General features: G+C 41.3%; 1 protein-coding gene across 17 annotated transcripts in view; it reads right to left on the reverse strand.

Annotated features, from left to right (window-relative positions):
• Positions 1-24460, reverse strand: part of COL4A4 (collagen type IV alpha 4 chain) — a 126615-nt gene that overhangs the window by 62242 nt on the left and 39913 nt on the right. For all 17 annotated transcript variants that reach the window (XR_015725419.1, XR_015725418.1, XR_015725420.1 and 14 more), the window contains 15 exons: positions 24033-24149; positions 19582-19650; positions 16066-16101; positions 14672-14734; positions 14308-14343; positions 14043-14084; positions 11003-11083; positions 10135-10188; positions 9818-9877; positions 8879-8923; positions 8514-8567; positions 7542-7611; positions 6901-7005; positions 3253-3417; positions 230-319 (listed from right to left, as the gene is read on the reverse strand). Coding sequence is in view for 14 of the 17 variants with exons in the window: in XM_045775274.2 (XP_045631230.2) it covers positions 230-319; positions 3253-3417; positions 6901-7005; positions 7542-7611; positions 8514-8567; positions 8879-8923; positions 9818-9877; positions 10135-10188; positions 11003-11083; positions 14043-14084; positions 14308-14343; positions 14672-14734; positions 16066-16101; positions 19582-19650; positions 24033-24149 (1087 nt within the window). In the remaining 3 variants the exon portion in view is untranslated. The remainder of the gene's footprint in view (positions 1-229; positions 320-3252; positions 3418-6900; positions 7006-7541; positions 7612-8513; positions 8568-8878; positions 8924-9817; positions 9878-10134; positions 10189-11002; positions 11084-14042; positions 14085-14307; positions 14344-14671; positions 14735-16065; positions 16102-19581; positions 19651-24032; positions 24150-24460) is intronic.

The following is a 24460-nucleotide window of genomic DNA, read 5'->3' on the forward strand; positions in this document are numbered from 1 at the left end:
ATAAAAATAAATAAATAAATAAAATTTTAAAAAAGAAAAAAAAAAAGAAGGACTTGACTTCTGGTATGTTCTAATCACCTCAAAAGCACGTGATGAAAAGGAGTGTTCACAGGGGTAAATAAGGCGTGTAACACATCGAACTGAAATGCCCCATTGCCCACTTCATAAATACCCCCAGCGCCCCCTACACTGCTGTCTTCTGGAAATCCTACCTTTGATGCATACTTGCCTTTTTCTCCTTTTGAGCCTCTTCTTCCTGGAGGACCCACTTTGCCTTTTATTCCTTGTGGTCCAGGGTGCCCAACACTACAATATATAACTTCACAGCGGGGAAGGGGGGGCGAGAGAATCATGCAGATTCTGTGAATGTCTTCTACAGATCAAGTGGAAGTGTCCCTTGCACCCCCACGTTTCCCTCAAGCCCACCTTTCTTCCATTCCTTTCCCACGGTTCTCTCTCTCTGAGAGAAGAACATGTATCTACAAATTGACCACACAAATGTCACAGCACGTTCCTGCTACCACCCCGACAAAGCCCTCCTATCTCAACCCCAGCTTAGGGGTTGCAGAGCAAGGCAACGGACAACAAAACAAACCAACCAAACCAGACAAGTAAGCAAAAAAACAAACAACTGCATGGCAACGATCTTTTTCTCCTCCAATTATGAGTAATTACCAAATTAAAGAAAGCGCAACACATAGCTCATAAAAGCATAAATCCAGAGACATCTGATTAAAGGTGACATAAAACACAAACAATAAATTCCTTATTCTCCCCAAATCCCAGTAAAATAGCAAACAGCACATGAATATTATAAAAATGTGTAAGCCAACAAGACAAAGAAAAGGGGAAAGAAAACAAGGGCAAAACAATGTAAGAGAACCTTGCAGACCCTGAAAAGCTGAATTCTCAGCAGACTGTGTGGAAAGGCAACAAAGAACACAATTTACATGAGAAATCTCTTCCAGACTTCAGGAATTGGCACTTTTTCTTTTTTTTTAAAAAGAGAGAAAGTGCTTGGGAGCAGGGGACAGGGGAAGAGGGGCAGAGAGAGACAGGGAGAGAATCTTAAGCAGCAATATGTGCCACACAGAGCCTGACACGGGGCTCAATCTCATGACCCTGAGATCATGACCTGAGCTGAAATCAAGAGTCGGATGCTTAATTGAGCCACCCAGGCACCCCAGGAATTGATACCTTGAAGTAGAATAACAGTGATGCTCCAATCAGGATGACTGGGTAAAGAAACAGTTCAATCCTAAGATCTCCTTCTCAAAAATTACAGCATTAACTATGACCCCTCAGAATTGGAGGTAATAGACAACATAGCAAGAAGAAAATGATATAATTTAAAAAGTGGATGAAGGAAGGCATTTCATCCCTAAAACATGAATAGATGGCTACAAAAGAAAACATTAAAACAATAGAAACAATAAAACCCTTAGAAATTAAAAAATATATATTACGAAAGCAGAAGTTGAAAAATTCTGGAGCAGAGTTGTAAGATGGAGTTGGGGAAGTCTACCAGAAAGAGTTACAGAAGAACACAAAGGTGAAGAAGAACAGAGTAAAAATGAGAGAAAGAGACATGTGGGGTGGATTCTTTAAGAGTTCAGAAGGAGAGGGGCGCCTGGGTGGCACAGCGGTTAAGCATCTGCCTTCGGCTCAGGGCGTGATCCCGGCGTTATGGGATCGAGCCCCACATCAGGCTCCTCCGCTGGGAGCCTGCTTCTTCCTCTCCCACTCCCCCTGCTTGTGTTCCCTCTCTCGCTGGCTGTCTCTATCTCTGTCGAATAAATGAATAAAATCTTTAAAAAAAAAAAAAAAGAGTTCAGAAGGAGAAAACGGGGGGGTTGGGGGGTGGAGGAGAAAGTTTCCTCAGAGAAACACTTCAAGAAATTCATCCAGAAATGGAGGATCTGTGTTGGCTGGAACCTGCCCACTAAGTGCCTCTCCATAAATGCAAACGTGCCCACACAGAGGCAAGTCATTGTGAAATTTAAGGTCATTGGGGGGAAAAAGAAAAAGGAAAAATTTCTATAAGCTTTTAGAGCAGAGCTTTAGAGCTTTTAGAGTCCGGCTCAGCAGGGGGGTCTGCGTGTTTCCCTCTCCCTCGGCCCCTGCTCAGGAGCTCTCTCTCTAATAAATAAATCAATCTTTAAAAAAAAAATTGCACCCTGACCTAATCTGAACAGGTTAAAAAGCTCCAGGAGAGATTTATTCAAAGAGATAATACTGATAAAATATTTAATGGGTTAGAATGGAGATTTATACAATTCTAGACGTTTTGAGGTTGAATTAGCATTAAGTTATATTGAAAACCAAGCAAACACACAAAACGACAATTATTAACAAAATACGGTAATAACGTATATTATTACATGGCTGAACTGGTGAATAGCTTTTATGTAACCATTAAGTGTAAATAATGAATATTTAATCAAAATTAAGATAATAACTAAATTGAATGGGCTTTGGGAGTGGAAAATGTGCGTATGTGTGGTGGGGAGGGACTGCAAGAGAGCTAATTTCATCTTCTATGGAGGGAAGTCAAAAGATAAGGCTCAAACTCAAGAATGGAAAAACAGTGAGGCACCCGGGTGGCTTCATTGGTTAAGCGACTGACTCTTGACTTTGGCTCAGGTTGGGATCTCAGGGTCATGAGATTGAGCCCCATGTGGGGCTCTGGGCTGGGCATGGAGCCTGCCTAGGATTCTCTCTTTCTCCCTCTCCATTGTCTGCCCCTGCTCCCAACCTACTCTCTCTCTCAAAAAAAAAAAAAAAAAAAAAAAAGGAATTAAGAAATAGCAATACAAGTACACTGGAGGTCACTAGACAAGCAAATAACAGAAAATCCAACTCCTTGTGTGAAAATAATTCCCCGTGGGGAGGAACAAATAGGAGAACAGTAGCCTGGGACGGCAGCTCTTCACAACAGGCTTCATAGAACTGTTTGACTCTCAAGCCAAGTCCATCTATAACTCGGATAAAAATTAAAACTATACTTAAAAAATAAAAATTGTATTCATTTACAAAATGTCATAATTCATACTTAAACTCTCAAATATTTTCATATGCTGTAGCTGATATGATACCCAACATCAGTCTACTTTTTTTATTAATAATACTAACTTGGCTCATGAAATAGTAGATAATTTTTAAAAAATATTCAGAAAGTCACATTTGCTGCATGACACTGCAAATATCACATGCAACATAAACGCCAATGAATGTGAATGAGGAGCACTTTACCATCTGATCCCGGAGGTCCCTGCAGCCCTGGTGCTCCAGGCAACCCAGGCGGTCCTGGGTTCCCTGGCTTTCCTGGACTGGAATCAGCTCTCCCAGGGATACCAGCTGCCCCTGGAAATCCCGGATGACCAGGAAACCCTCTTGGCCCAGGTGGTCCCATCATGCCTCCAAGAGAAATCGAGAATGAAAACCACATATATCTCTCAGACTAAATTTTTGTTTAGAAGAAAGGAAAATCAGTACATTCTTCCTTAGGCTGTAAATATTTTTAAAGGAAAAAAATGTACTTCAAAATTAACTTAATATCCCAGCCTCACTTTCTTTGAAATAAGCACAGAAATGGAAACAGGTTTGAGGAATCAGATTTTCTTACATTTTCCCTATTATTTAGAGTTATTGGGGGGAAAATACATACTGTTTAATTAAAAATATTATTTTTCAATCTCGTCACTTTGATAATTTGGTTAGAAACAATCTGAATGAACATATTAGCACCTGTACTGAATAAGAATATAGACTCATATATCATCTACGTGAGACATAGAATACCATACCTCTCATAGCAACCTAGGCTGGTGGGGAGGCATGGAGGTGCTGGATTTGAACCTGAACTCCCATTCTCCAGCCACATGTACTTAAGTAAGTTACTGAACTTCTTTAATCATCTATATCTACCTCAGAGGCTTGTTATGAGGATTAAATAAAATAATTCACGTAAGGACCTCAGTACAGTGTCTGGTAATTGTACATGCTCAAGGAATGCCGAGATGTTCAGTGTGTTCAGAGGTCAAAGTGAATCAAAGCTAAATCTTGCTTTCCCGTGACATCCGACCCCTTTCTGGGGGCTTTGGCTAAAGACAGCTGGAAGCCCTCCTGTGAGGATGACCACTTCTCACAGCTTCTTCTTCCTGAGCATGAATCTCTCTGGAGGACTGGAGTTTTCAAAATGGCCACCATGGTAGCTCTTCTCCCTCAGACTCTTGTAGAAGCTTGACACTCTCCTAGCAAGAGGTGATATTGTTCTCTTCCCCTTGACTGTGGCAGGCTTTTGTGATTGTTTGGACTAATGAAGTACAGCAGGTGTGGCACTATATATATAAGGTCATTAAAGATTATTCAGCTTCTGCCTTGTGAGCTGAAATGCTTGGGATTGGAGTCCTGAGCCACCATGGAAGCGGTATCACTGCTCTGAAGCCACCATGCTCTAAGGAAGCCTAAGTAAGTACAGAGCCAGACGGAGAGGCCATGAGTCCACACGAAAGACAGAGGGCAGAGAGATGCCCAGCCAGTCCTCATGTTCCGATTCCAGCCATCACGTGGCTACCACCATAGGAACAACCCTATCTAAGATAGAATTGCTCAGCTTAGCCCTTCCTGGACTCTTGACCACAGAGGGAGGGGTAATATGTTGACTCTTGTTTTAAGCACTAGGTTTTGGGTAATTTGTTCAGCAATAGACAATTGAAACCCTGTCAGTAATCAGTAAGTAGCATGCTAACTAAAATAACAGCATTCATTATTGTGTGCATATGTGCTGGGCCTTTACATACACTTTCAAATACTACCCTTACTCCTCAAACAATCTTGCAAAGTTTGTACCTTATAGATAAGGCACAGAAAATTAAAGCCAAACATGAGTAATAATAATAGCTTACATCCTAAGAACTGTATACATATCACTTCTTTCAACCCTAACAAGACCTGCACTCTAAAGATGAGAAAACTGAGGCACAGAGAGGTTTAGTAAATGCCCAAGATCACACAGCTTGTACGCAGTAGAACCTGGAATGTTTTTAGTCCATAGTGTAAATGCATAACTATTTCAGTATACTACACTAAGTGGCAAGGCTGGGATTCAGACACAGGTATCTAACCCCAAACCCCTGCTTATCTCATGGTCAATACCTTAGATGATTATATAATATGTATAATAAAGTCTATAGACATTGTGTACTTCTATGAAATGTGCTCCTGTGGACTTGGCTGCCATCTTGGCTTCATGTCATTTCTAAGACCTGTTTCCAAACCCCTACAGTCACTGGGAGGACCTGGAGGCTACTTGGTGTCTTGTCCCGGTGCCACAGAAAATCCTCAACCCCCTTCCAACAGGGAAAAGGGGTTAGTGTCTGGCATATAGCAGCCCTGACCACCCATGAAATCAATTAAGTTGTGGCCAGCAGTAAAAATTTTTTCTCAAAAGAAAAAAGTGGCACAGAAAATAAAGTACATCATACACAAAAAGGTATTATTGTGTGAAATTTGCATTTCTTTCTTTTAAAATTTGTGTTCCAATCATATGTATATGTGGATACATAAATGTGTGTGCAATGCAATGAAAATGCAATATCATATAAAATATATTTTTTATAATGGGTTGTAGTCAAGATTTGAAAGCCACTGGGTTAATTCTTTTTAAAAATCTTGTGGAAGTAAGAGTCTTTCTGCTATATTTGGTTTTCAATCTGCTAGAGATAAGTGTTGCTTACTCCCACTGGGCTTCGATTCAATCTGCTAGAACCCGTATTTTGTTATGAACAAGCTTGAAGGGAGACATCTGAGTGGCTAATGATCCCTGACCAGCTGAGTACTGTCTATGATTTACACAGTCCTGGGTCAATTAAGCAAAGGCTACAGTATCTACAGATTAAGTCAACTAAATAAAGCTTTGCCCCCTTTGTGGTGGGTTATCAGATCCCACAAAGTGGAAGCTAGATTTGGAGATGGTTGAAGAACTTTGTAGTTAACAGATGAATCTCAGGAAACTTCTTACTCCGTCTCAATAAATATGACAAGAGATGCAGACTGGATAAAATTACATCTATTCACGACTCTCTCCTCACATGTTAAATCAGTTCTCCTGAGTGCACCCAGAATGCAAATATCCTCTATGCTTCTGTTCCTGATCTTACTGGGGACTATCAACCAGCACAGCGCTTGAAGGAGTTCGAAGTCCTAGATCAACAGGATTCTTTCCCAGGCTCTTCCTCTACTATTACCAGGAGCGCTAAGGTGTTTTTGGTTGGTTGGTTTGTTTTTGGAGGGGGTGTGGATTTTGGGGGGAGGGGAGGACTGTTGTCTTGGTTTTGGTTTCTTAACTAAGGCTGAATCACATTTTATTTATTAAAATTTTTTAAGTAATAACATTTTAAAATTCATCATCTATATGACTAAATTCGTCATCTGCCTTTCACATAGGAGAGGAACTCAATTTTAACAAACAGATGTCAACAGGGAGAGCCTTCCAAGAGGGTCTTAACACCTGAAAAAACACTCTACCCCTGACCCCAGTTTCCAAATCTTATCTGCCTGTGACAATGTTACGGGATGCCTCTAAGACACTCCTATTCCTCACCACCCCCGCGATGCTGACTGAATATTTCTGAGGTGCAGCCAAGGAGCCTGGCTTTCTCCCAAGGAAGCCATTCACTGGTTTGAGTTCAGTGGTTCTTAAGCCCCGCTGTCCATTAGAAATAAGGCGTGCTTTTATAATAGCGGACACCTAGGTCCATGTCCCAGAGAGCCCAACATGCTTGTTCTGTTGGGGACAGCCATCGGTTTTTCTGCAATGCTCCTAGTTGATCGCAGTACCAGCTAGACTTGAGGATGAGGATGTGGGAAAGCTGGCATGTAAGAGCCAGTAGTTTCTACCTGCACAGGCTTCCCCTGGTGGACCGGAGGGGCCGGGGGGACCAGGTGGTCCAACGGACCCCGTTTCTCCATAGCGGCCAGGGCGCCCCGGATCCCCTGGAGGGCCTGCCCAAAACAACAACACACATCAGTGTAATAACTGTATACATACATTTTAAAACTCACACACAATTACTTCTTGTGAGGCTTGGTTGAGCACAACTAAGAGACTGCTCTTGTGATTTCTCATGACATTTAAAAAAAAAATGCAGGCTCTTAGACTAGAACCCCTTCTTCAGCTCCCCTGCTCTGCAGACACGGGAACTGGGAGCAGCACTGTCTTTCTCACTTTTTTCTTGGAGGCAGCATCTCGATAGGTCTCAATCAAATGGTTAAGCAATTAAAAAAAAAAAACCCTACTTTTGGAAAGGTGAGATAATAAAAATTTCTGCATTCTAAAATAACATTTGGAGTCGTATGCCCATAGAGATGATTCAGATGCACATATCTACCTGCACTTGTAAATTATATATTCTTGCTAAAATGAATATATTTAGCATACCAAGTACGCACACTACAGAAATACTGGTCCACACTTTCCATCAGGGCCACCCAAATCCCATTTCCTAATAATTTATAGAAGAACCAAACTGAACACAAACCTTTGAGTGGGAGAGATGGAGTTACCAAAACCCCCGGTGGTCCTGGGTACCCGCGGTCTCCGGGATCCCCCTGAAATCATTCATTCATATACTTTTCTTAGAAATGTGTTGTGATGAGCGCTGGGTGTTACATGTAACTAATGAATCATGGAACACTGCATCAAAAACTAATGATGTACACTACAGTGGCTAACTGAACATAATAAAAAAAATATTATAAAATTCAATCTAAAAAAAAAGAAATAGTAATATTTTTCTCATGTTGCCCATAACTATTAGAAGGACCAAGAGTGCATTCACATAAGAAATGAAGGTTATAGGTTGACTAGAAAAATGAATGGTTCACAGAGTTCTGGGAATAACAAAGGCATCCGACCTCCCACCTATACACAGAAGGAGATGACCAACTAACAAAACTCTCACAAAAAGAAAAAAAATAACTCCCAAAAAACAATTTCATGCCCATAAATTAGATACCTCTGAAACCATGAAGTTTGCATTAATGTTGAACTTGGCACTCTAGGACAAATAGTCTATTCACCTCTAAAATCTCAATCTACATCTTATTTTAACAGCAAATATTGTCCCCCTCAATTGTGTCCCCTTACTGCCACCATGGCTTATCCCACGCAAATGCTGGATGTGAGGTCACGGTGGTACAAAGGAAAGAAAAAAAATGCACTAGTGAAATTCAGGATCTCTCCAGTGCTCCCTCTGATTTTAATCATGATACCAGGTGATCCCCATGGAATTTTTGAAACTTCATTATTATTCACCTTCAAAAGGTTGACTACTTTCTCAAATGCAAAACATAATCATTATAGCATGCATTGAAATAATATAAATAAAATTAACTCTGTCTCTTTCTAATACATTTTGAATATTCTTTCAACTATTTTTTTTAAAGAAATTAGTTAACATAAGGGATACAGAATTTTATCAGGCTGTACTCAAATATGCCTGCTTTTTTACCTTTGGGCCAAGAAATCCAAATGATCCAGGTTCTCCAAACACTCCTGGTTTCCCCTACAAATAACCACAAACATGCCTTAAAAAAAAAATCTGGGTGACAAATTATTTCATTCTTGTTTAATTTGAAAGACACGTGCTCACTAAGATTCTGTGCAAAATCTTAGCACTACTTTTGGGTTGTATCGGACAGTTTTGGGTGTTAGTTTTTGCATCTACAGCTAGATCCTGCAATTTGTAAAATAAATATGTCTCCTTTTCCAATTAGTGTGTGCATACTTGCATGCCCCCGTACAACTTTTGAATACACATGAATTGCATTTATGAATAAAAATGTGCTTATCATCTCTATAATTGTGTACATTTACCTTTAATCCTGGAAAACCTGGAGATCCATAGGAACCAGGATCACCCTAATAAATTCACAAAATTCAACATAAGCGGAATGAAATCAAAGTGCTTGAAACCAGTTCAATGCATTATTTTTCATCTTACAAAACAGCTTTATGGATATTTCATCTCGTCTACAAAGGTAGCTGAACAAAAGGAAATACATATAAAATAGAGTCTGTTTCTTTATAACATTTGCTATTTTAACTGATCATCAGTTTTACTTTAAAAATTCATGTCCTCGCCAGTGTTTTAAATGAAGAACATGTTTTTGTTGTTGTTGTTCTTGTGTTTTAACTTAAGTAGCCTGATGCTTGCACTGGGCTACATATTTTTGGAATCACTGCAATGTAATTTGCCTAGAAATTAATAGGTACTCTGTGCATTATCAGCAAAAAAAATTACCGTGGAAGCCAATGTCATCCCATTAACTACTGAATCTGGAGCCAAATAAACTCAGTGCCCTTGCCCACGGGGTTCTGACCTCTAGATGGGCTCTATCAATGGTGACCCCACTAGTGGCATGTGTGGTGATGTTTCAGTCCTGATGCTATAGTTTTTGGTAGCTACTTTCCAGAGATCAGTACCCTCCTTCATCAAACAGGCTTAAATTAACAATTCCAAGCTGCTATCACACTGGCACTGAGCCCCAGTTGTGGCAGGAAATGCCACAGTCCTGTCATTTCCCACCAATTTCTATCTTCTGCTTGCCCATTTTATCTAAATGATGTCACTGGAAGGGATGTCTTATTGGGACATTTAGCTATGACATAATTCTTGTCCAAAATATCCTATTTGAGAAAATCTCTACTTTTGAGTTGTTAGAAATACAGATCTAGTTTTGTAAACACGTGAGAGAGGAAGGCCTCCAACTCACTGATGTCAGGGGCATCATGAACGGCATGAATGATCCTTACCCGAGGTCCTGAGAACCCAGGAATACCCTTCTCTCCTTTTGCCCCAATTCCAGGTTCTCCCTTAAAGAGATGACAACATTAAGAGGCATTCAAGCAACAATATTTCAGCAATATGAAATGCAAACACAAATAAAAATTATTGCCAGCAGCTTAAAGAAAACAACTACCTTAGACCGGATGCTCTATGGAATTATGATAAAATAGTGAAAACTTCTAGTAACATTTATCAACATTAAAGCAATGATAAAGACCATGCAAAAAATTTTAAATTAAGATATATCATACAAATTTTAAAAAAAGGTATTTCAATAAACTACCTTGGGTCCTGGTGGTCCTGGAGGTCCAATCATACCAGGCATTCCTTTTATGCCCTAAAAATCACAATGACTATAATCAGCTTCACTCTTATTATTTCACATATTGAATGCCATGCCATTCGGAAATTATCCCTTTCAAGAAACATTTTACTAATTTAAAAAAAAAAGGATTACTCTTCAATTGTCGCTAGTTAGTGATTAAGGTCCAGGTGCATTTATAAACCTGACACGATTTAGGCCGCTCTGTGTGAGAGCCGTAGCTTCGTGGGGTGTGGGGGGAGTGACCACCATGGATCCAGGGCAGCAGATCCGAGCTGGGAATGTAGTCCTTGAGAGGGGTGGCTCATTTTAAGCCAATCAATGAAATTTAATCCAGTAACCGAAAACTGAGACCAGAATCTGCACATGGCATCAGTACCATCCATTCCGCAGGCTGACAGAGGACGTGATTTTCACCAAGAGTCTATTTCATGCCCAGTACCATGCACCTGCTACCTTTTCAATCATCGAAACATCAAGCCCATATGTAATACCTAAAGGATAACTGGGCTTCCTGTGGTCCCTTCAGCCCATATCTCAAAGACAGTATCAATGGGGCACTCTATCTTGGAGAACATGTCACAATTTAGCAGCCCACGCGAGCTCTGTGACTCAGCAACTGAATAAACTTGAGAACACGGGTAACTTTTCTAAGCCTCATTTTTCAAGTCTGTACAATGGGGCTAATAGCAGTACCAGTGTGCGGAGGTTGCTTTGGGATTAATGCAGCGATGCCTGTAGGTGCCCAGCACATTGCGGGCACAGGGACATGTTCAGGAAATGCTGGCTGTTCCTACTTTATCAAGGCAACATATGGATTGGCAATTACCTTTTCTCCTTTATACAAACAAGAGTCAGGCGGCTGTACCAGTAAGGTGGGTCCGGGGGAACCTTGCTGGCCAACTTCACCCTTTCAAAAAAAATCAAGATAGTAGGAATTTCCTATCAATTTTATTTTGAAAGAAGGTTTGAAACGAAGATTTTCGCCCATGTATCGTGATATAATGCACACAGTCCTGTGTGTCATGGATTTAAAATATAAATCATGGCAAACACATAATGTAATTGAAAGAATTTATTGTTTTTCATAACTAATGATATTTGTCATTAAAAATAAATTTCAAAACTAAAAGTGATTCATAATCGTACCATCAGAGATCTCTATTAAAACTTTGGTATGGGGCGCCTGGGTGGCTCGGTTGGTTAAGTGTCTGCCTTCAGCTCAGGTCATGATCCCGGGATCCTGGGATCGAGTCCCACATTGGGCTCCCTGCTCAGTGGGAAGTTTGCTTCTCCCTTTCCCTCTGTCCCTCCCCACTGCTTGTGCTCTCTCCCACTCTCGCTGGAGTGCTCTCTCTTTCTCAAATAAAATCTTTAAAAGAAATAAGAAATCAAACTTTGATATAGTTCTTTGTGGTATGTGTGCTTGTCTGTATGTGTCTATATACATACATGTATGAGAATAATGTACATATGTACATACACGTATATGTGATCAAATGAAGTGTCAAATACAATTTAAAATATAATCAGAATGCTATATAACATATATAAACAATTTAAAATACATTTACACTATGGTTTATATTTTTATATTTTGTTTAAGTTTTAAATTTTAAAATAATTTTGTTGTCTTTTCTAATACTATTTTTTTGCACATTTTCCAATTAGACTAGAAATTTTTCAAAAAACTGATTTTTAGTGCCTATACAATAGTCTATCATAAGAATATGCTATCATTTATTAAACCGTTCCACTCTGGTTAGATTTAGGTTATTTCTTTTTTTTTTTTAAGATTTATTTATTTATTTATTTGAGAGAGAGAGAGAGAGAGCAGGTGCTCACACAAGCAGGGGGTGGGGGGAGGAGCGGAAGGAGAGGGAGAGACTCTCCAGCAGACTCTGCTGAGCGTGGAGCCCGACACGTGGCTCGATCTCACCACCCTGAGATCACGACCTGAGCCAAAATCAAGAGACGGATGCTTAACCGACTGAGCCACCCAGGCCCCAGATTAAGGTTATTTCTAATTTATTTTCAATATGTTTAAATTCTCTGTATAAAATAATTAGCCAAAAGTTGTCATTTATGTCATTAGAAATGTTACTCTCTTGGGAATAAAATGTCGCTTGAATTGGGTTTGCCATAATATAAGCATAAATTCTCACCCTTAGTCAGCAGATAACTGTTTTTCGCTTTTCTGACTATTTCTACTATTCTACACTTAGACACCGTTAAGAGCAGGCGACAGAGTGGGTCACCTGTATTTGCAAACCACTATTTTCTCACATTGAAAAAGTACCATATATTGATTTTAGTCAGAAGTATGAGAAACATAAATCATGAAGAAGAAAACGCAGACGGTCCATAAGTACACCACCCAGGACAAACCAGGAGCAGCGTTTTAGGGGCGGGTTCCGTGGGCAAACATGTTCTTGCCCATCCGAGAGCTCTGTGGCAAAATTTCAAAATGTTTTTGTTTAGCAGACAATCCTAAAGAATTGAAATAAGCCCATTTTGGATCATCTGAATGGCCACCTCAGAGCCAAACCTTTCCACATGATTCTACGGCCTGAGTTTGCAACTGCATCTGATCGTGCTGGTGCCGCGGGGCCTCCGCTGGCAGTGCCCGCCTCACCCCACAAGGCGGGGGTTCTCAAGCCGGGGTGCGTGGGCTTCGGGGGCTTCGACAAACACGTTTTCAGGGGTCCACCACTTCCCAAGTCTAAATTGTTTTAGTGTATTTCCTTTCAGTCCTTTCTCTAAGTTAGTGGTTTTTAAGGAGAGGGGGTAAGCCATTGGACATACTATTCTGCCCGGGGATACCTGGTGGCAGGGTCGTGACACATTTTAGGTTGTCACAACCCGGGGCAGGGGAGGCAGGGAGGGCTGTTTCTGGCATCTAGTGGGTAGAAGCCAGGATGCAGCTAACCGTCCTACCCGACAGCGCACAGGACAGCCCCCACAACAAGGAAAGAGCAGTGTCGAGATGGCAAAATCCTGCTCTAAGTGTCTATTTTAACGTCTTGAGTTATTTTTACAAAATTGAGCTTATACTTTTGTAACCTGTGCTTTCTGATCAACATTATAGCATAGGCGCCCTGCACATCGTGACGTCTTCCAATATATTTCCTGCGATCGAGTCATTTTGCTCAGCGGCTGTGCCATAACTGACCCCAACCACACTGCGACTCCCCGCGAGTGGGGATCAGGTCTGTCTTACTAAGTCCCCACGTCCAGCACCAATCCTGGCCTGGCACAGAGCAGACGTTCAGTATCTACTTGCCCACAGTTGTGGCACGAGCCACTTACCAACTGGTGGCCATTCAGATTGTTTGCAGATGAGCTGCCATCTTAAAACACCTTCTAAAGCTTATATTTGCTAGGTTTCCTGGCTCAGCAGAAAGGACTGTGGGTGTGAGGGAGGGAGGGAAGGGACAGTGAGGACGGGCACGCGGTGGGAGGGACTGGGAGACTGTTGCTAAATGCTTTTGGTTCCAGGTATTTATACTTTTATTTATGGGTGGAGTTTAGGATTCTGAGGAAATTTGTGAAATTAAGCCAAGTAAATCAGTAATTAAACAAACCGTCACTCTGGATATACTAAATTATCAGAAATGTTCAATCTCTTTTTGCTAGGGTAAAATGTGTCATATACATTAACTTGAATTTAGTGTTAAATTTTGTCAGAACTGTCATTTTACAGTCAAGGATAATGGTGCCTTAATAATTCAGCAAAAAAATTCTCAGCCATAAAATCGGGCAGGGACTGGATAATGAACACAATTTCAGTGATAATCAGAACAGCCTCTGCCCCCCGGGCAGCACATACATTTTAACATCTGCTTCTCCAGGCAAAAGGGGATTCTTACCGGGTCTCCCATTTGCCCCTTTACTCCCACGCCAGGATTGCCCTGGGGAAGAAAAGGAAAAAAAAATAATAATGTAATTACTTTTGAATATTAAAAAGGTAATTATAAGCAAGTAAGACTTCTGGTGAAGCAATTAATTGAAATTTATTAAATATTCGGGGAAGTCTACTAAGGGAAAGACATAATTCAGACAGAGCTCAGAGGTCACTTCGCTCCTTGGACACAGACAGTCTCTATTTGTTGTATGTTACTCATGACCACCCACCTTCAAGCCCGGTCTCCCAGGATGGCCTGGAGCACCCTGAATCAAGGGCAAAAATGCAAAATCAAGTATCAGTCATAGAAATCACAATGTGTCAGTGTTGGCTGCCCCAAGTTCCTCTTTAGGAAACCCTGAATTTTAAGACATGCCTGCTGGGCTTCCTCTCAGGGCTGGACTCCCGGTTGCCCTGGGGACCTATGCTTCACGATAAACTCACCCTGGTGATGGGGGGTGTACGTGGCTTTATCAGTGATAACCTCTCGAACAACCCACCTGCGCCCCGCCCAAGGCTGCAATTTTCCTTTTTTTTGGCTTAAACATCCAGGCCAGGTTTTCAGAGGAACAGAATGAGCAATGGTCTACTTACAGCTAACCCGGGCTCTCCTGGATGTCCCATAGGGCCCGCTGGTCCTCTTGCCCCCCTTGATCCCTAAACATGAGAACGATCAGTGCATTGGTTACCAAAACTCAAAATCATCGTTCACAGCACAGCCTATGTGTAATCCTAAGTGGATAAAAACCTCCGAAGAAATCACGGTCACAGACACACCTGCCCTGTAGCAGGAGAACCGTCAGTGAAGCTGCCACGGCCATTAAAAGGTCCATGACAGCAGCACTCTGGCAGGTGTGACCAACTCCTATATTTAGGATGGAATTAAGACCGAGAAATCAATCTACTTGTTTACAAATATACCAAAGTAGAGCACGAAGAAAACTTGTTACCTGCTATTCCTAAATTGCATAAATGTTATATCTTTGCTATATATGAAGAGTCTTTTAAAAATATTCATATTAATAATTTATATTAAAATATGAATCTATTTGTACTCGTCACTATATTTTTAAAACATGCCCTATCAGATTGATGTGACTAGAAATGCCCCCAATTCAAGATTAAGGTGACTCAGCCACAACTTTCTGTAACATGTAGGTTGGAGCATAATTCCACACAAATTCACAAGGAGGGGTTATAGATGTGCATTCCTAGAAGTGTAAAGAGAGGTTCTCTGCTCTCCCGCCAACCCTGCCACATCGAACAATTTGTGCAAGAAATCACTCTCTCTAGGAGGATGAATTGGTCTTTATTTTAACAGCGACATGAAAGTATCTCATTGATCACGTCACACTGAGCTTCGGGGGCAGCGAGGAAAGTAATGTGGGGGAGTAATCCTGTCCACAGCCAGACGTTACCAAGCAAAATTATAGGTTAATCGATTTGGAGGCAAAACTGCTTTCAATTCTAATCTTGTGAACACTAATTGATTTATGGCAAACACTAACATAATCATTGAATTACAAATTTCAGGGAGGTGAAGATGAGGCAAAAAATTAAATGCAACACACACTTACTGATTCAGCAGGCAGAATGGTATAGAGCAAAATCATTTCCATTTGACATGCATTATTTAGGTAGACTTGAGGGAGACTTATCTTCCCAAATATTAAGGGACTGTATGTCCCTGAGTAATGCCAAATGATCATTAAAAGACAGAAGAGGAAGGTAAGCAGAAGCTTGCTGAGACTCCAGGACAGTTCCATGGGCCTGGGGCCTGTGTGGTCACACAGGGGCTCATGCCTGATTTAACGCTCGGCTGCACCCCCTTGAAATTCTTAGTCATTTCTGAGCAAGGATCTACACTTTGACCTTGTACCAGGTGGGCTCTGCAAATGATGCGGCCGGTCCTGCTGGGATGCAAGCAGTGTGGACCACGGGCTGGTTGAGGAGCCAACAGAAGCACGGGGCCTGCTTGGGAGACTTACCGGCAAGCCGGGAGGTCCTGGGTTCCCTCTGTCACCCTGCAATAGGAACAACGCTTTGCTTTAGACGAGCAACACCACTTCCCTAAAACACACATGATGTAAAAGGAGCAATATACACAGGAATTATTCGGACTGTCCATGCAGGCTGCTGGATTGTCTGGTGTTGACCCTTGTAGAGGGCTCTGTGGAGAGGACTTTCTGTGTCCATCCCTAACCCCAGAGTCCCGCTTCTACTCAGCTGAAACCAGACAAAGATTGCTCGAGTCATGATGACATGGAGTCATGGTGAGATTTTCATCTTTCCATTTACAATCCAAATTCTCAATCCAATGGTCCCATTAGATCACAGTTTAAGGTCTCCGGTCTAATTGCCAGAACTTGCCTCCCCTAATAGACACTTTGCTTTTCATCACCCTAGAGTAAATGGAAAGGGAATGCCTGTGGAAGTTCTCTCACACCTGCCTCTCTGTGCATCTACAGCTCCTGGCTCCGCCCTGAGACTGTGTACTTTAAAGAATCAAAAGGTGTATATTCTCTTGAATATAGCTTCTTTTTTACTGTAAAATATATTATAAAGGATATGTAAGGTAACAGTTAGCATTTTAGCCCAGTTCTGTGGCATGAAGTTCACTCACACTGTTGTGCAACCATCTCCAGAACTTCTTCCTCTTTCCCAGTGGAAACAGTAGCCATTAAATACATTTCCCCTCCCCCTGGCTCCAAGCAAGCACCATTCTGCTCTTGGTCTCTGTGAATCTGACTGCTCTAGGAACCTCATATAAGTGGAATCACCCATTATCTGTCATTTTGTGAGGGGCTTATGTCACTTAGCATAATGGCCTCAGGGTTCATCCACAGCAGGTGGGATTCCCTTTCTTTGGAGGCTGAATAATACTGGGTTGTATGTATAGATCACATTCTGTTTATCCATTCATCCAACAATGCGTACTTGGGTTGCTTCCGCCTCTTGGCTATTGTGAATAATGCTACTAGGACCATGGCTGTGCGAATATCTGTTTGAGACCCTGCTTTCATTTCTTTTGGGTATATACCTGGAAATGGAATTGCTGGATCATAAGGTAATTCTACATTTAATTTTTTGAGGAGCCGTCGTACCATTTTCCAGAGCAGCTGCACCATTTTCCATTCCCACCAGTAATGTAGAAGAGCTCAGATTTCTCCCCATAATTGTCAACACTTATGATTTTCTGTTTTTGTTTTTCTTTTTTTTAATTAACCATCCAAATGGCTGTGAAGTGGATATAGGGCTCTTAAAAATATTGTTCTTTAAGGTTATTGATCTGCATACCTTTTTTGTTTTCTAGAGAGGGAGAGAGCAGGAGGAGGGGCAGAGGGAGCAGACGAGAGAATCTTAAATGGGGCTCAATCTCACAACTCTGAGATCATGACCTGAGCCGAAATCAAGAGTCGGACACTTAACCAACTGAGCCACCCAGGTGCCCTTCTTTGGACCATTTTTATTTGGGATCTTCTGTTTCTCTTTAAGATGAGGAATTCTCTATATTCATTTCTCCTTCTATCTCACATATTCTTTCTTGCTTTATTGCAAAAAAATATTCGTCATGACTAAAATTGGTCAGAATAGCTAAAATTAAGCACTTAGGAAACAACAGATGTTGGCGAGGATGTGGAAACAGGGGAACCTTCTTGCACTTTCGATGGGAATGCAAACTGGTGCAGCCACTCTGGAAAATAGTATGGAGGTTCCTCAAAAAGTTAAAAATAGGACTACCATATGACCCAGCAATTGCACTACTAGGCATTTACCCAAAGCATACAGACATAGTGATTTGAAGGGCCCCGTGCACCCCAATGTTCATAGCAGCAATGTCCACAATAACCAAAATATGGAACGAGCCCAGATGTCCACTGACAGATGAATGGGTAAAGAAGATGTGGTATATATATACAATGGAATATTACTCAGCCATCAAAAAGAATGAAATCTTGCCATTTGCAATGACGTGGATGGAACTAGAAGGTATTATGCTAAGCGAGATAAGTCAGTCAGAGAAAGATAAATACCATAAGATTTCACTCATATATGGAATTTAAGAAACAAAACAGTTGAACATAGGGGAAGGGAAGAAAAATAAAATAAGATAAAAACAAAGAGGGAGGCAAACCACAAGAGACTCTTACTGTGGGAACAAACTGAGGGTTGCTGGAGGGGAGGTAGGTGGGTGGATGGGGTAACTGGGTGATGGGCATTAAGGAGGGAACTTGATGTAATGAGCACTGGGTGTTATATGCAACTGATGAACCACTAAATTCTACCCCCTGAAACTAATAAAGTAATTTATGCTGAATTAAAGTAATTTAAATTGAATTTAAATTAAAAAAGAAACTCATCATGACTATTATTGTACAGTGCATTACAGTTGACAATGTGCTTTAAGATAAATTATTACGATGCATCATCGGCACTGAGAGGAAGGCAGGGTAGGTATTATTTTCATTTTCCTTCACAAATAAGGAAAATGAGGCTCAGAGAGGTTGAGGGGGTTGCTCAAAGTCACAGTGGATGGTAAGGGTCAGTTTACTCCTTCCAATACACCATACTGGTTCCTAGAATGACCCTGCTTTTGAGGCCAAGTTTAACATACCATTTAAGTCATAAACAAAAGCATAGTTCCTGCTGCTTAACAAGTATGTATAGGCTGAGAGGCTACAAACGAATACTGTGAGCTCACTCAAGAAATCACTACGCAGGTGAAACTTAGGGTCTACGAGAAGAAATTTAAGTTTTATCTAACTGTTATAAATACTCTGCCTTAAGAGAAATGGCCATGTTTTGCAAACGTACCATATTTTTCCTTTTGATTTACATCTACTGATCTTCTGCTTACTCATGATACTCATATTAGAGATATAGCTGGTTATTCAAGAGTTTATGTCTGAATATTTGTATATCATTGTATATAAAATCATAAAAGCATTTCATTTACCCAGAATAGTGCTATAAGGTTTCCATAATTTTCAAGTTCAATGGTGGTGCCTCCTTTTATACTGGATGGCAAGTATTATCATTACATTCTATCTACAAATAGATCAGTGCTTTTCAACTGGCGTGATTTTTCTTCCCAGGGCACGTTGTAATATGTGGAGATATTATTTAGGTGGGGGGATGCTATTGGCATCTAACAGGTAAAGGCAGGGTTACTGTTCAACATTCTACAATGCACAGGGTCAGCACCCACCACAAATGATTATCTGACCCCGGATGCCAATAGTACCAAGATTAAGAAACCCTGAAATAAATGTACCTGTCACACTTTGCAAGGACAGTTAGGAGATGCTGGAATTTTACAGCCAGAGCAATTAAAGCCACGTGCCTTCACACAAGAGGTATGGTGCCATCCAGAGAGTTGGGATAATGATAAAAAACAGTGTGCTCCACGACATTTCAAAAGAGATATGTCCATGTGTTTCCTGGGTGGGTTTACATAGATGGGAAAATAATTTTTTTAAACCCACCACGATCATAAAGCTTACCTGAATACCTTTAATGGCACCTAAAATGAACACTGAGTTTCCTTTTTCTCCACTTTCCCCAGGAAGGCCCTGAAAACAAAATATTCACTTAAGAGGTGGAAAAAAGCATATTACTATTTTAGTATTTTCCTTTTTGTATGAAAATATGGCTTACCGATAAAATACCATTATAGTCATGTCTCACTAGTAGAGATTTCTTTATTCTCTTCATTATTGCTATCGTCCTAAGGTTCTCATACATATTTATTCAATATTCAGTTAAGATCTATTAATGAATCTCCAAAGACAGAGTCTCTAGTAATATACATATGTGTTATAAATATATATGTAGGTAATACATTATATAATAATATACATAGCCTTTTACTAATTATTCAGCAGGAAAATTGCATTTTTCTTCAAACAAAATAATTCACATGTATTATTCTTACAAATAAACAATTTTGCAATTGTCAGTTAATAATTCATGCCCTAGAAATCATTTTTTAAAAATTGATTTTATTCATTTCAGTTGTTGTGTTCAAAACAGAGCCTCTTGTATCCTTGTAAGATTAACTTTTAAAAACATACCTTCTTTTTAGAAGGTTTTTCTAAGCAGCTGCAAGCTTACTTAGAGTATTTTTTACAAGTGAATAAAATAACTCAATGTATTCTTTTTTCCCCAAAGTTTTCCTGCTGGATATCTTAACAGATCTTTTTTTTTTTTTTAAGATTTTATTTATTTATTTATTCGACAGAGATAGAGACAGCCAGCGAGAGAGGGAACACAAGCAGGGGGAGTGGGAGAGGAAGAAGCAGGCTCATAGTGGAGGAGCCTGATGTGGGGCTCAATCCCACAACGCCAGGATCACGCCCTGAGCCGAAGGCAGACGCTTAACCGCTGTGCCACCCAGGTGCCCCTCTTAACAGATCTTAACTTGGTTGCCACAAAACAATTCTACCATCTTTATGTACCAAGCTCCCACGAAGGACATGCAGATTTCAAAGTTAATCCCTCCTGGAAAAGTCTTGACTGTGCTTCCAGTGGGAGATCCTTAAGGGTTGTATGGTAAGTTATAGCATCTGCTTTCCTTGAGAAATCAGATGTGTCTCTACAGGCAGTTCCCATATGCATGAATTTTGGTTCCACAGTTGTACTAAAATCACACCAGTCCTCCAACAAAATGGTTCAAACTTCAGTTACCTCCTTATATTAACTGAGTGACTGCACTGCTAGCTCTTCGGTATATATAAGTAACAATGGGAATCGTGATCCCTGGTCCCATCGCTCCTTTCAGTCTGTCAATGATTGGTCACTGCACATCTGTGAGTCAGCAGGTGCGCACACGCACATGCACACACACCAGCAAAGCGTGTAGTTGTGTTCCCTCCTTATCTCCCAGTGATAAACCCAAATGACCCCACTGCAAGGGGCAACTGGCCATCAAAGACGAAAGTAAAGGAGGGGATGAAAAATGATACAGCCGGCAGTGAAATTCAGACAGAATGTAAGTGGAGTCATAGAAGAAATAACTGAGCGATCGTGGAATGTTGAGTGTCTTGAGCTAGAGGGACTCCATGAAGACAAAGTTCTCAACACAAAAAAGGGAAGTGGCTGGGGCAGAAAGGTTGAAGCTTGCCAGAGGACATGGCACAGGCACAAGACCCTCAACCACAGGGACTCTTAAATATAGTTCACAGCACCAGAAGCTGATCCAAACTCAGAAAACCGAGTCCGACAATCCACCAAGCACAGAGAGACGCATTCGCTTCATTGCTGTAAATTTCACAGCCAGAAGAAGACACTGCTCAAAACACTCTTGGTAAGTGTTTACAAAGACCTGAAACACTTCGATTCTCACTGTGTATGGTTTTTTTTGTTTTTAGTTTTTTAAGAAAGATTTTATTTATTTATTTGAGCGAGAGCGCACACAAGGCAGGGTCGCGCGGGCAGAGGGAGAAGCAGGCTCCCTGCTGAGAAGGAAGCCAGACTCCGGACTCAATCCCAGGAGCCTGGCACCATGACCTGAGCCTAAGGCAGACGCTTAACCAACTGTGCCACCCAGGTGCCTCTAAAAATTCGTTTTTAATGTAGAATGTATAACTTTTCTTTTTAAATGGGTTAAGGAAGAACAAAGAAATTGTGAGAGAAAAATCTTCTCCCAGAACTAGACCTACTCTCATGGGTGGTTCTGGCAGAGCCAGCCCCTCAGCCCTCTGTGACCTCTGCCCTCCTGGACCTGTGGGTGGCATCAAGAGTCTGGGTTTGAGCTATCCTGGGCCTTGGGACCCAGGCTGCTCTGATCTATTGACTGATCTCAGCATGAGGTTCCTCATGTGAATACAGTAAGGAAATCCCCGTTTGTTATGAAGATTAATGAGCAGTGCAGGAGAAGGTGTCCTCTTCCTTCTCCTGGGCCTGGTGTCTTTGATTATGCTCTGGGAGCTTTCTGCCCCTTGTCTGGGAGCCTTCTGCCCATGGAAGTGGAGACCCCTTCATAGGGTTCCAGAATTGCTTTTTTCTTGTATTGATGTGTAGAGAGGGTTGAGAATCTGTTCTGGACTGGCCTGAGGGAGAAGGACCTGCTCCTCTCCCCACTGAATTGTGGACAGGGCTTCTCCCCTTGCCTTCAGGGCCTTTTTCTGGCAGCTGTGCTTTAACAGGCTCCCTTGGTTCAGACCCACCTACTTGTTTTTGGTGCCTATAAACATCGATGGAGATGGCCCTCTGGGTGCCCAAGCTGAACCTTGTCTCTGGGACCCACTGGATGGCATTTGCTGCTCCTCACTGTGTATGTTTTAAATGACAGTGTACTAAATCAATATTTTAGTTTTTTAAAAAAATTCCCTATGTATTTATAACTAACACGAAGGGAGCTTTTAATATTTTAACAAAACATATTAGAGGTCATGGAACAATAGTAATTTTTACCATTGGATGTTAAGGTTGCTTTGTGTGGTGTCAGCTTGCATGGTCATTTCTCATGCCTCACACTCTGGGCAAAGTGAGGACTGACTAAATGAAATGCGTCAAGGGGAAGAAAGCTGTTTTGCAAAGACACAATTACGACAAACTTCAGTATCATGGTCATTGCGGCACGCTGTGGGAAAGCTGAAATCGAGAACTCCTCTTCTGCACGTTCATGGACACTCAGCAGAATGGGTCCGACCCAACTGGAAGATCTTACGAGACGTGCATTCACCAGACTGCACTTGAGCCTTCAAATGGCTGAGTGTCAAAACAGAGGGTGGCTGACAAGCTTAATTACGGAAGTTGGTTGTTGTTCTTCCTTGGTACTAAAGAAAGATGTAAATTTGGAAATTGTTTTTGAATTCTGTGTTTAGATCAGTCCCACTAGAATTGGGAGCAAATGAAAAACCCATGAGGAAAAAGCAGGGTGATTACGGCGGTGATAATAAGAAAACCTTTTGAAGGAATCTTGGGAAATGGTATTTACAGGGAAGTGGAAAGGCTGCCAAAGTCCCAGAAAATCAGTTTTAAAAGGCCAAATCAACTCCAATATTTATGTGAGAAAAAAGAAAAGAGAGAGAAAGGGAATATCAGGGATACAGGAAAGAATAGTTCTTGCTAAAGTCATATTTAAATAAAAGTCCACATTTTTGAATTAAAAAAATACCTAAAAGCAGTAACGTTTTCTGAAGTGCTGGATATTGTCAACTGTTTCTGAACATCCATTCCAAATGCCTTCCATTTTTCTTATTGCATGATGGGGTTGAGAAAGCTAAAACTACATTTCCCAGACCCCTTTGCAGCTGGAACGGGACTTATGGTCCACTAGGAGATGGGCTTATGAGATGTGGAAAGCAGAAGTGAGGAGGACATCCTCTTCCCGGTATTGTTGTCGCTGCCAAGCAGGGAAGGTTAGAAACTTGAGTGTTTTCCAGGGTCTGGACATGGGGAGGGGAGGCAGGGGTCATGTGCAGGAGCGGCCTCCTGGCTGCTGGATCTCAGCTAAGTGTTAGCCCTTGAAATCACAGCCCCACAGTGTCCCCTGAGTTCCATTCCTCCAACCTTTTCAATATGTGTCAAATTCCCTCTATGAAAGGCCTTCCTGTTTGAAATACCTAGTAGGTTTACGAGTCAGCAGTGAACCCCGAATGTAAGTTTTGCTTACTGACCTCCCTGCTCCTTTCCTTACCATCCGTTATCCTCCACACAACCGCCTAGAACATCTTAGTGGAACATCGATCAGATCATACTGCTTCCTTCCTTGTAACCCTCAGTGCCTTCCCATGGCATGTAGAAAAACTCCAGCCTCCTCCCACCATCTGCAAGGCCCCAAGAGCTCTAGGTCCTGCACACCTCTTTGTCCTCACCCTCCAGCCACCCCCATTCGTTCACCATGCTCCTGGCACACTTTTACTAACTGTTTCTTGAACACTTCAAGCTCATGTCCACTGTAAAGCCCTTCAATTAAGATCCCCTTTAGGATGAGCTGTGGGGGTCTTACTGGGGGCCCTCCTGGGCCAGGAACTCCTCTTTCTCCTGGAAACCCTGGATCACCTCGTGAACCATTATAGCCGTGCATGCCAGGCTTGCCTCTGGATCCAGGAGGCCCTGGGTGCCCCTGTAAGAAACAAGCTGATAAATGAGGTGTTTTTGCAAGAATACTGTAACACAAAGTTTCTGCAATATGGGCACCCAAATTATGGCTATTGTGACTCATGTGTTATTGAATTTGTGAAACTTCTTTCCCACCCACAAGTACTATGTAGCACAGTAAAAATACAGAGATAAATTTTAATATAGCCCAACAGAAATTAATTTAGTTTGGAATATTCTGAGAGATTTGGGAGAGCAACTTTTTAAAAATCCTTAGAAAGACTCTAATGGATTATAAAGCCCTTGAAACACCTCTTCCTTCTTTCAATTGGTTTT

The sequence above is a fragment of the Ursus americanus genome, chromosome 1, assembly GCF_024610735.1.
Source record: "Ursus americanus isolate L20-20 chromosome 1, mUrsAme1.1.p, whole genome shotgun sequence".
Classification (NCBI taxonomy): domain Eukaryota; kingdom Metazoa; phylum Chordata; class Mammalia; order Carnivora; family Ursidae; genus Ursus; species Ursus americanus.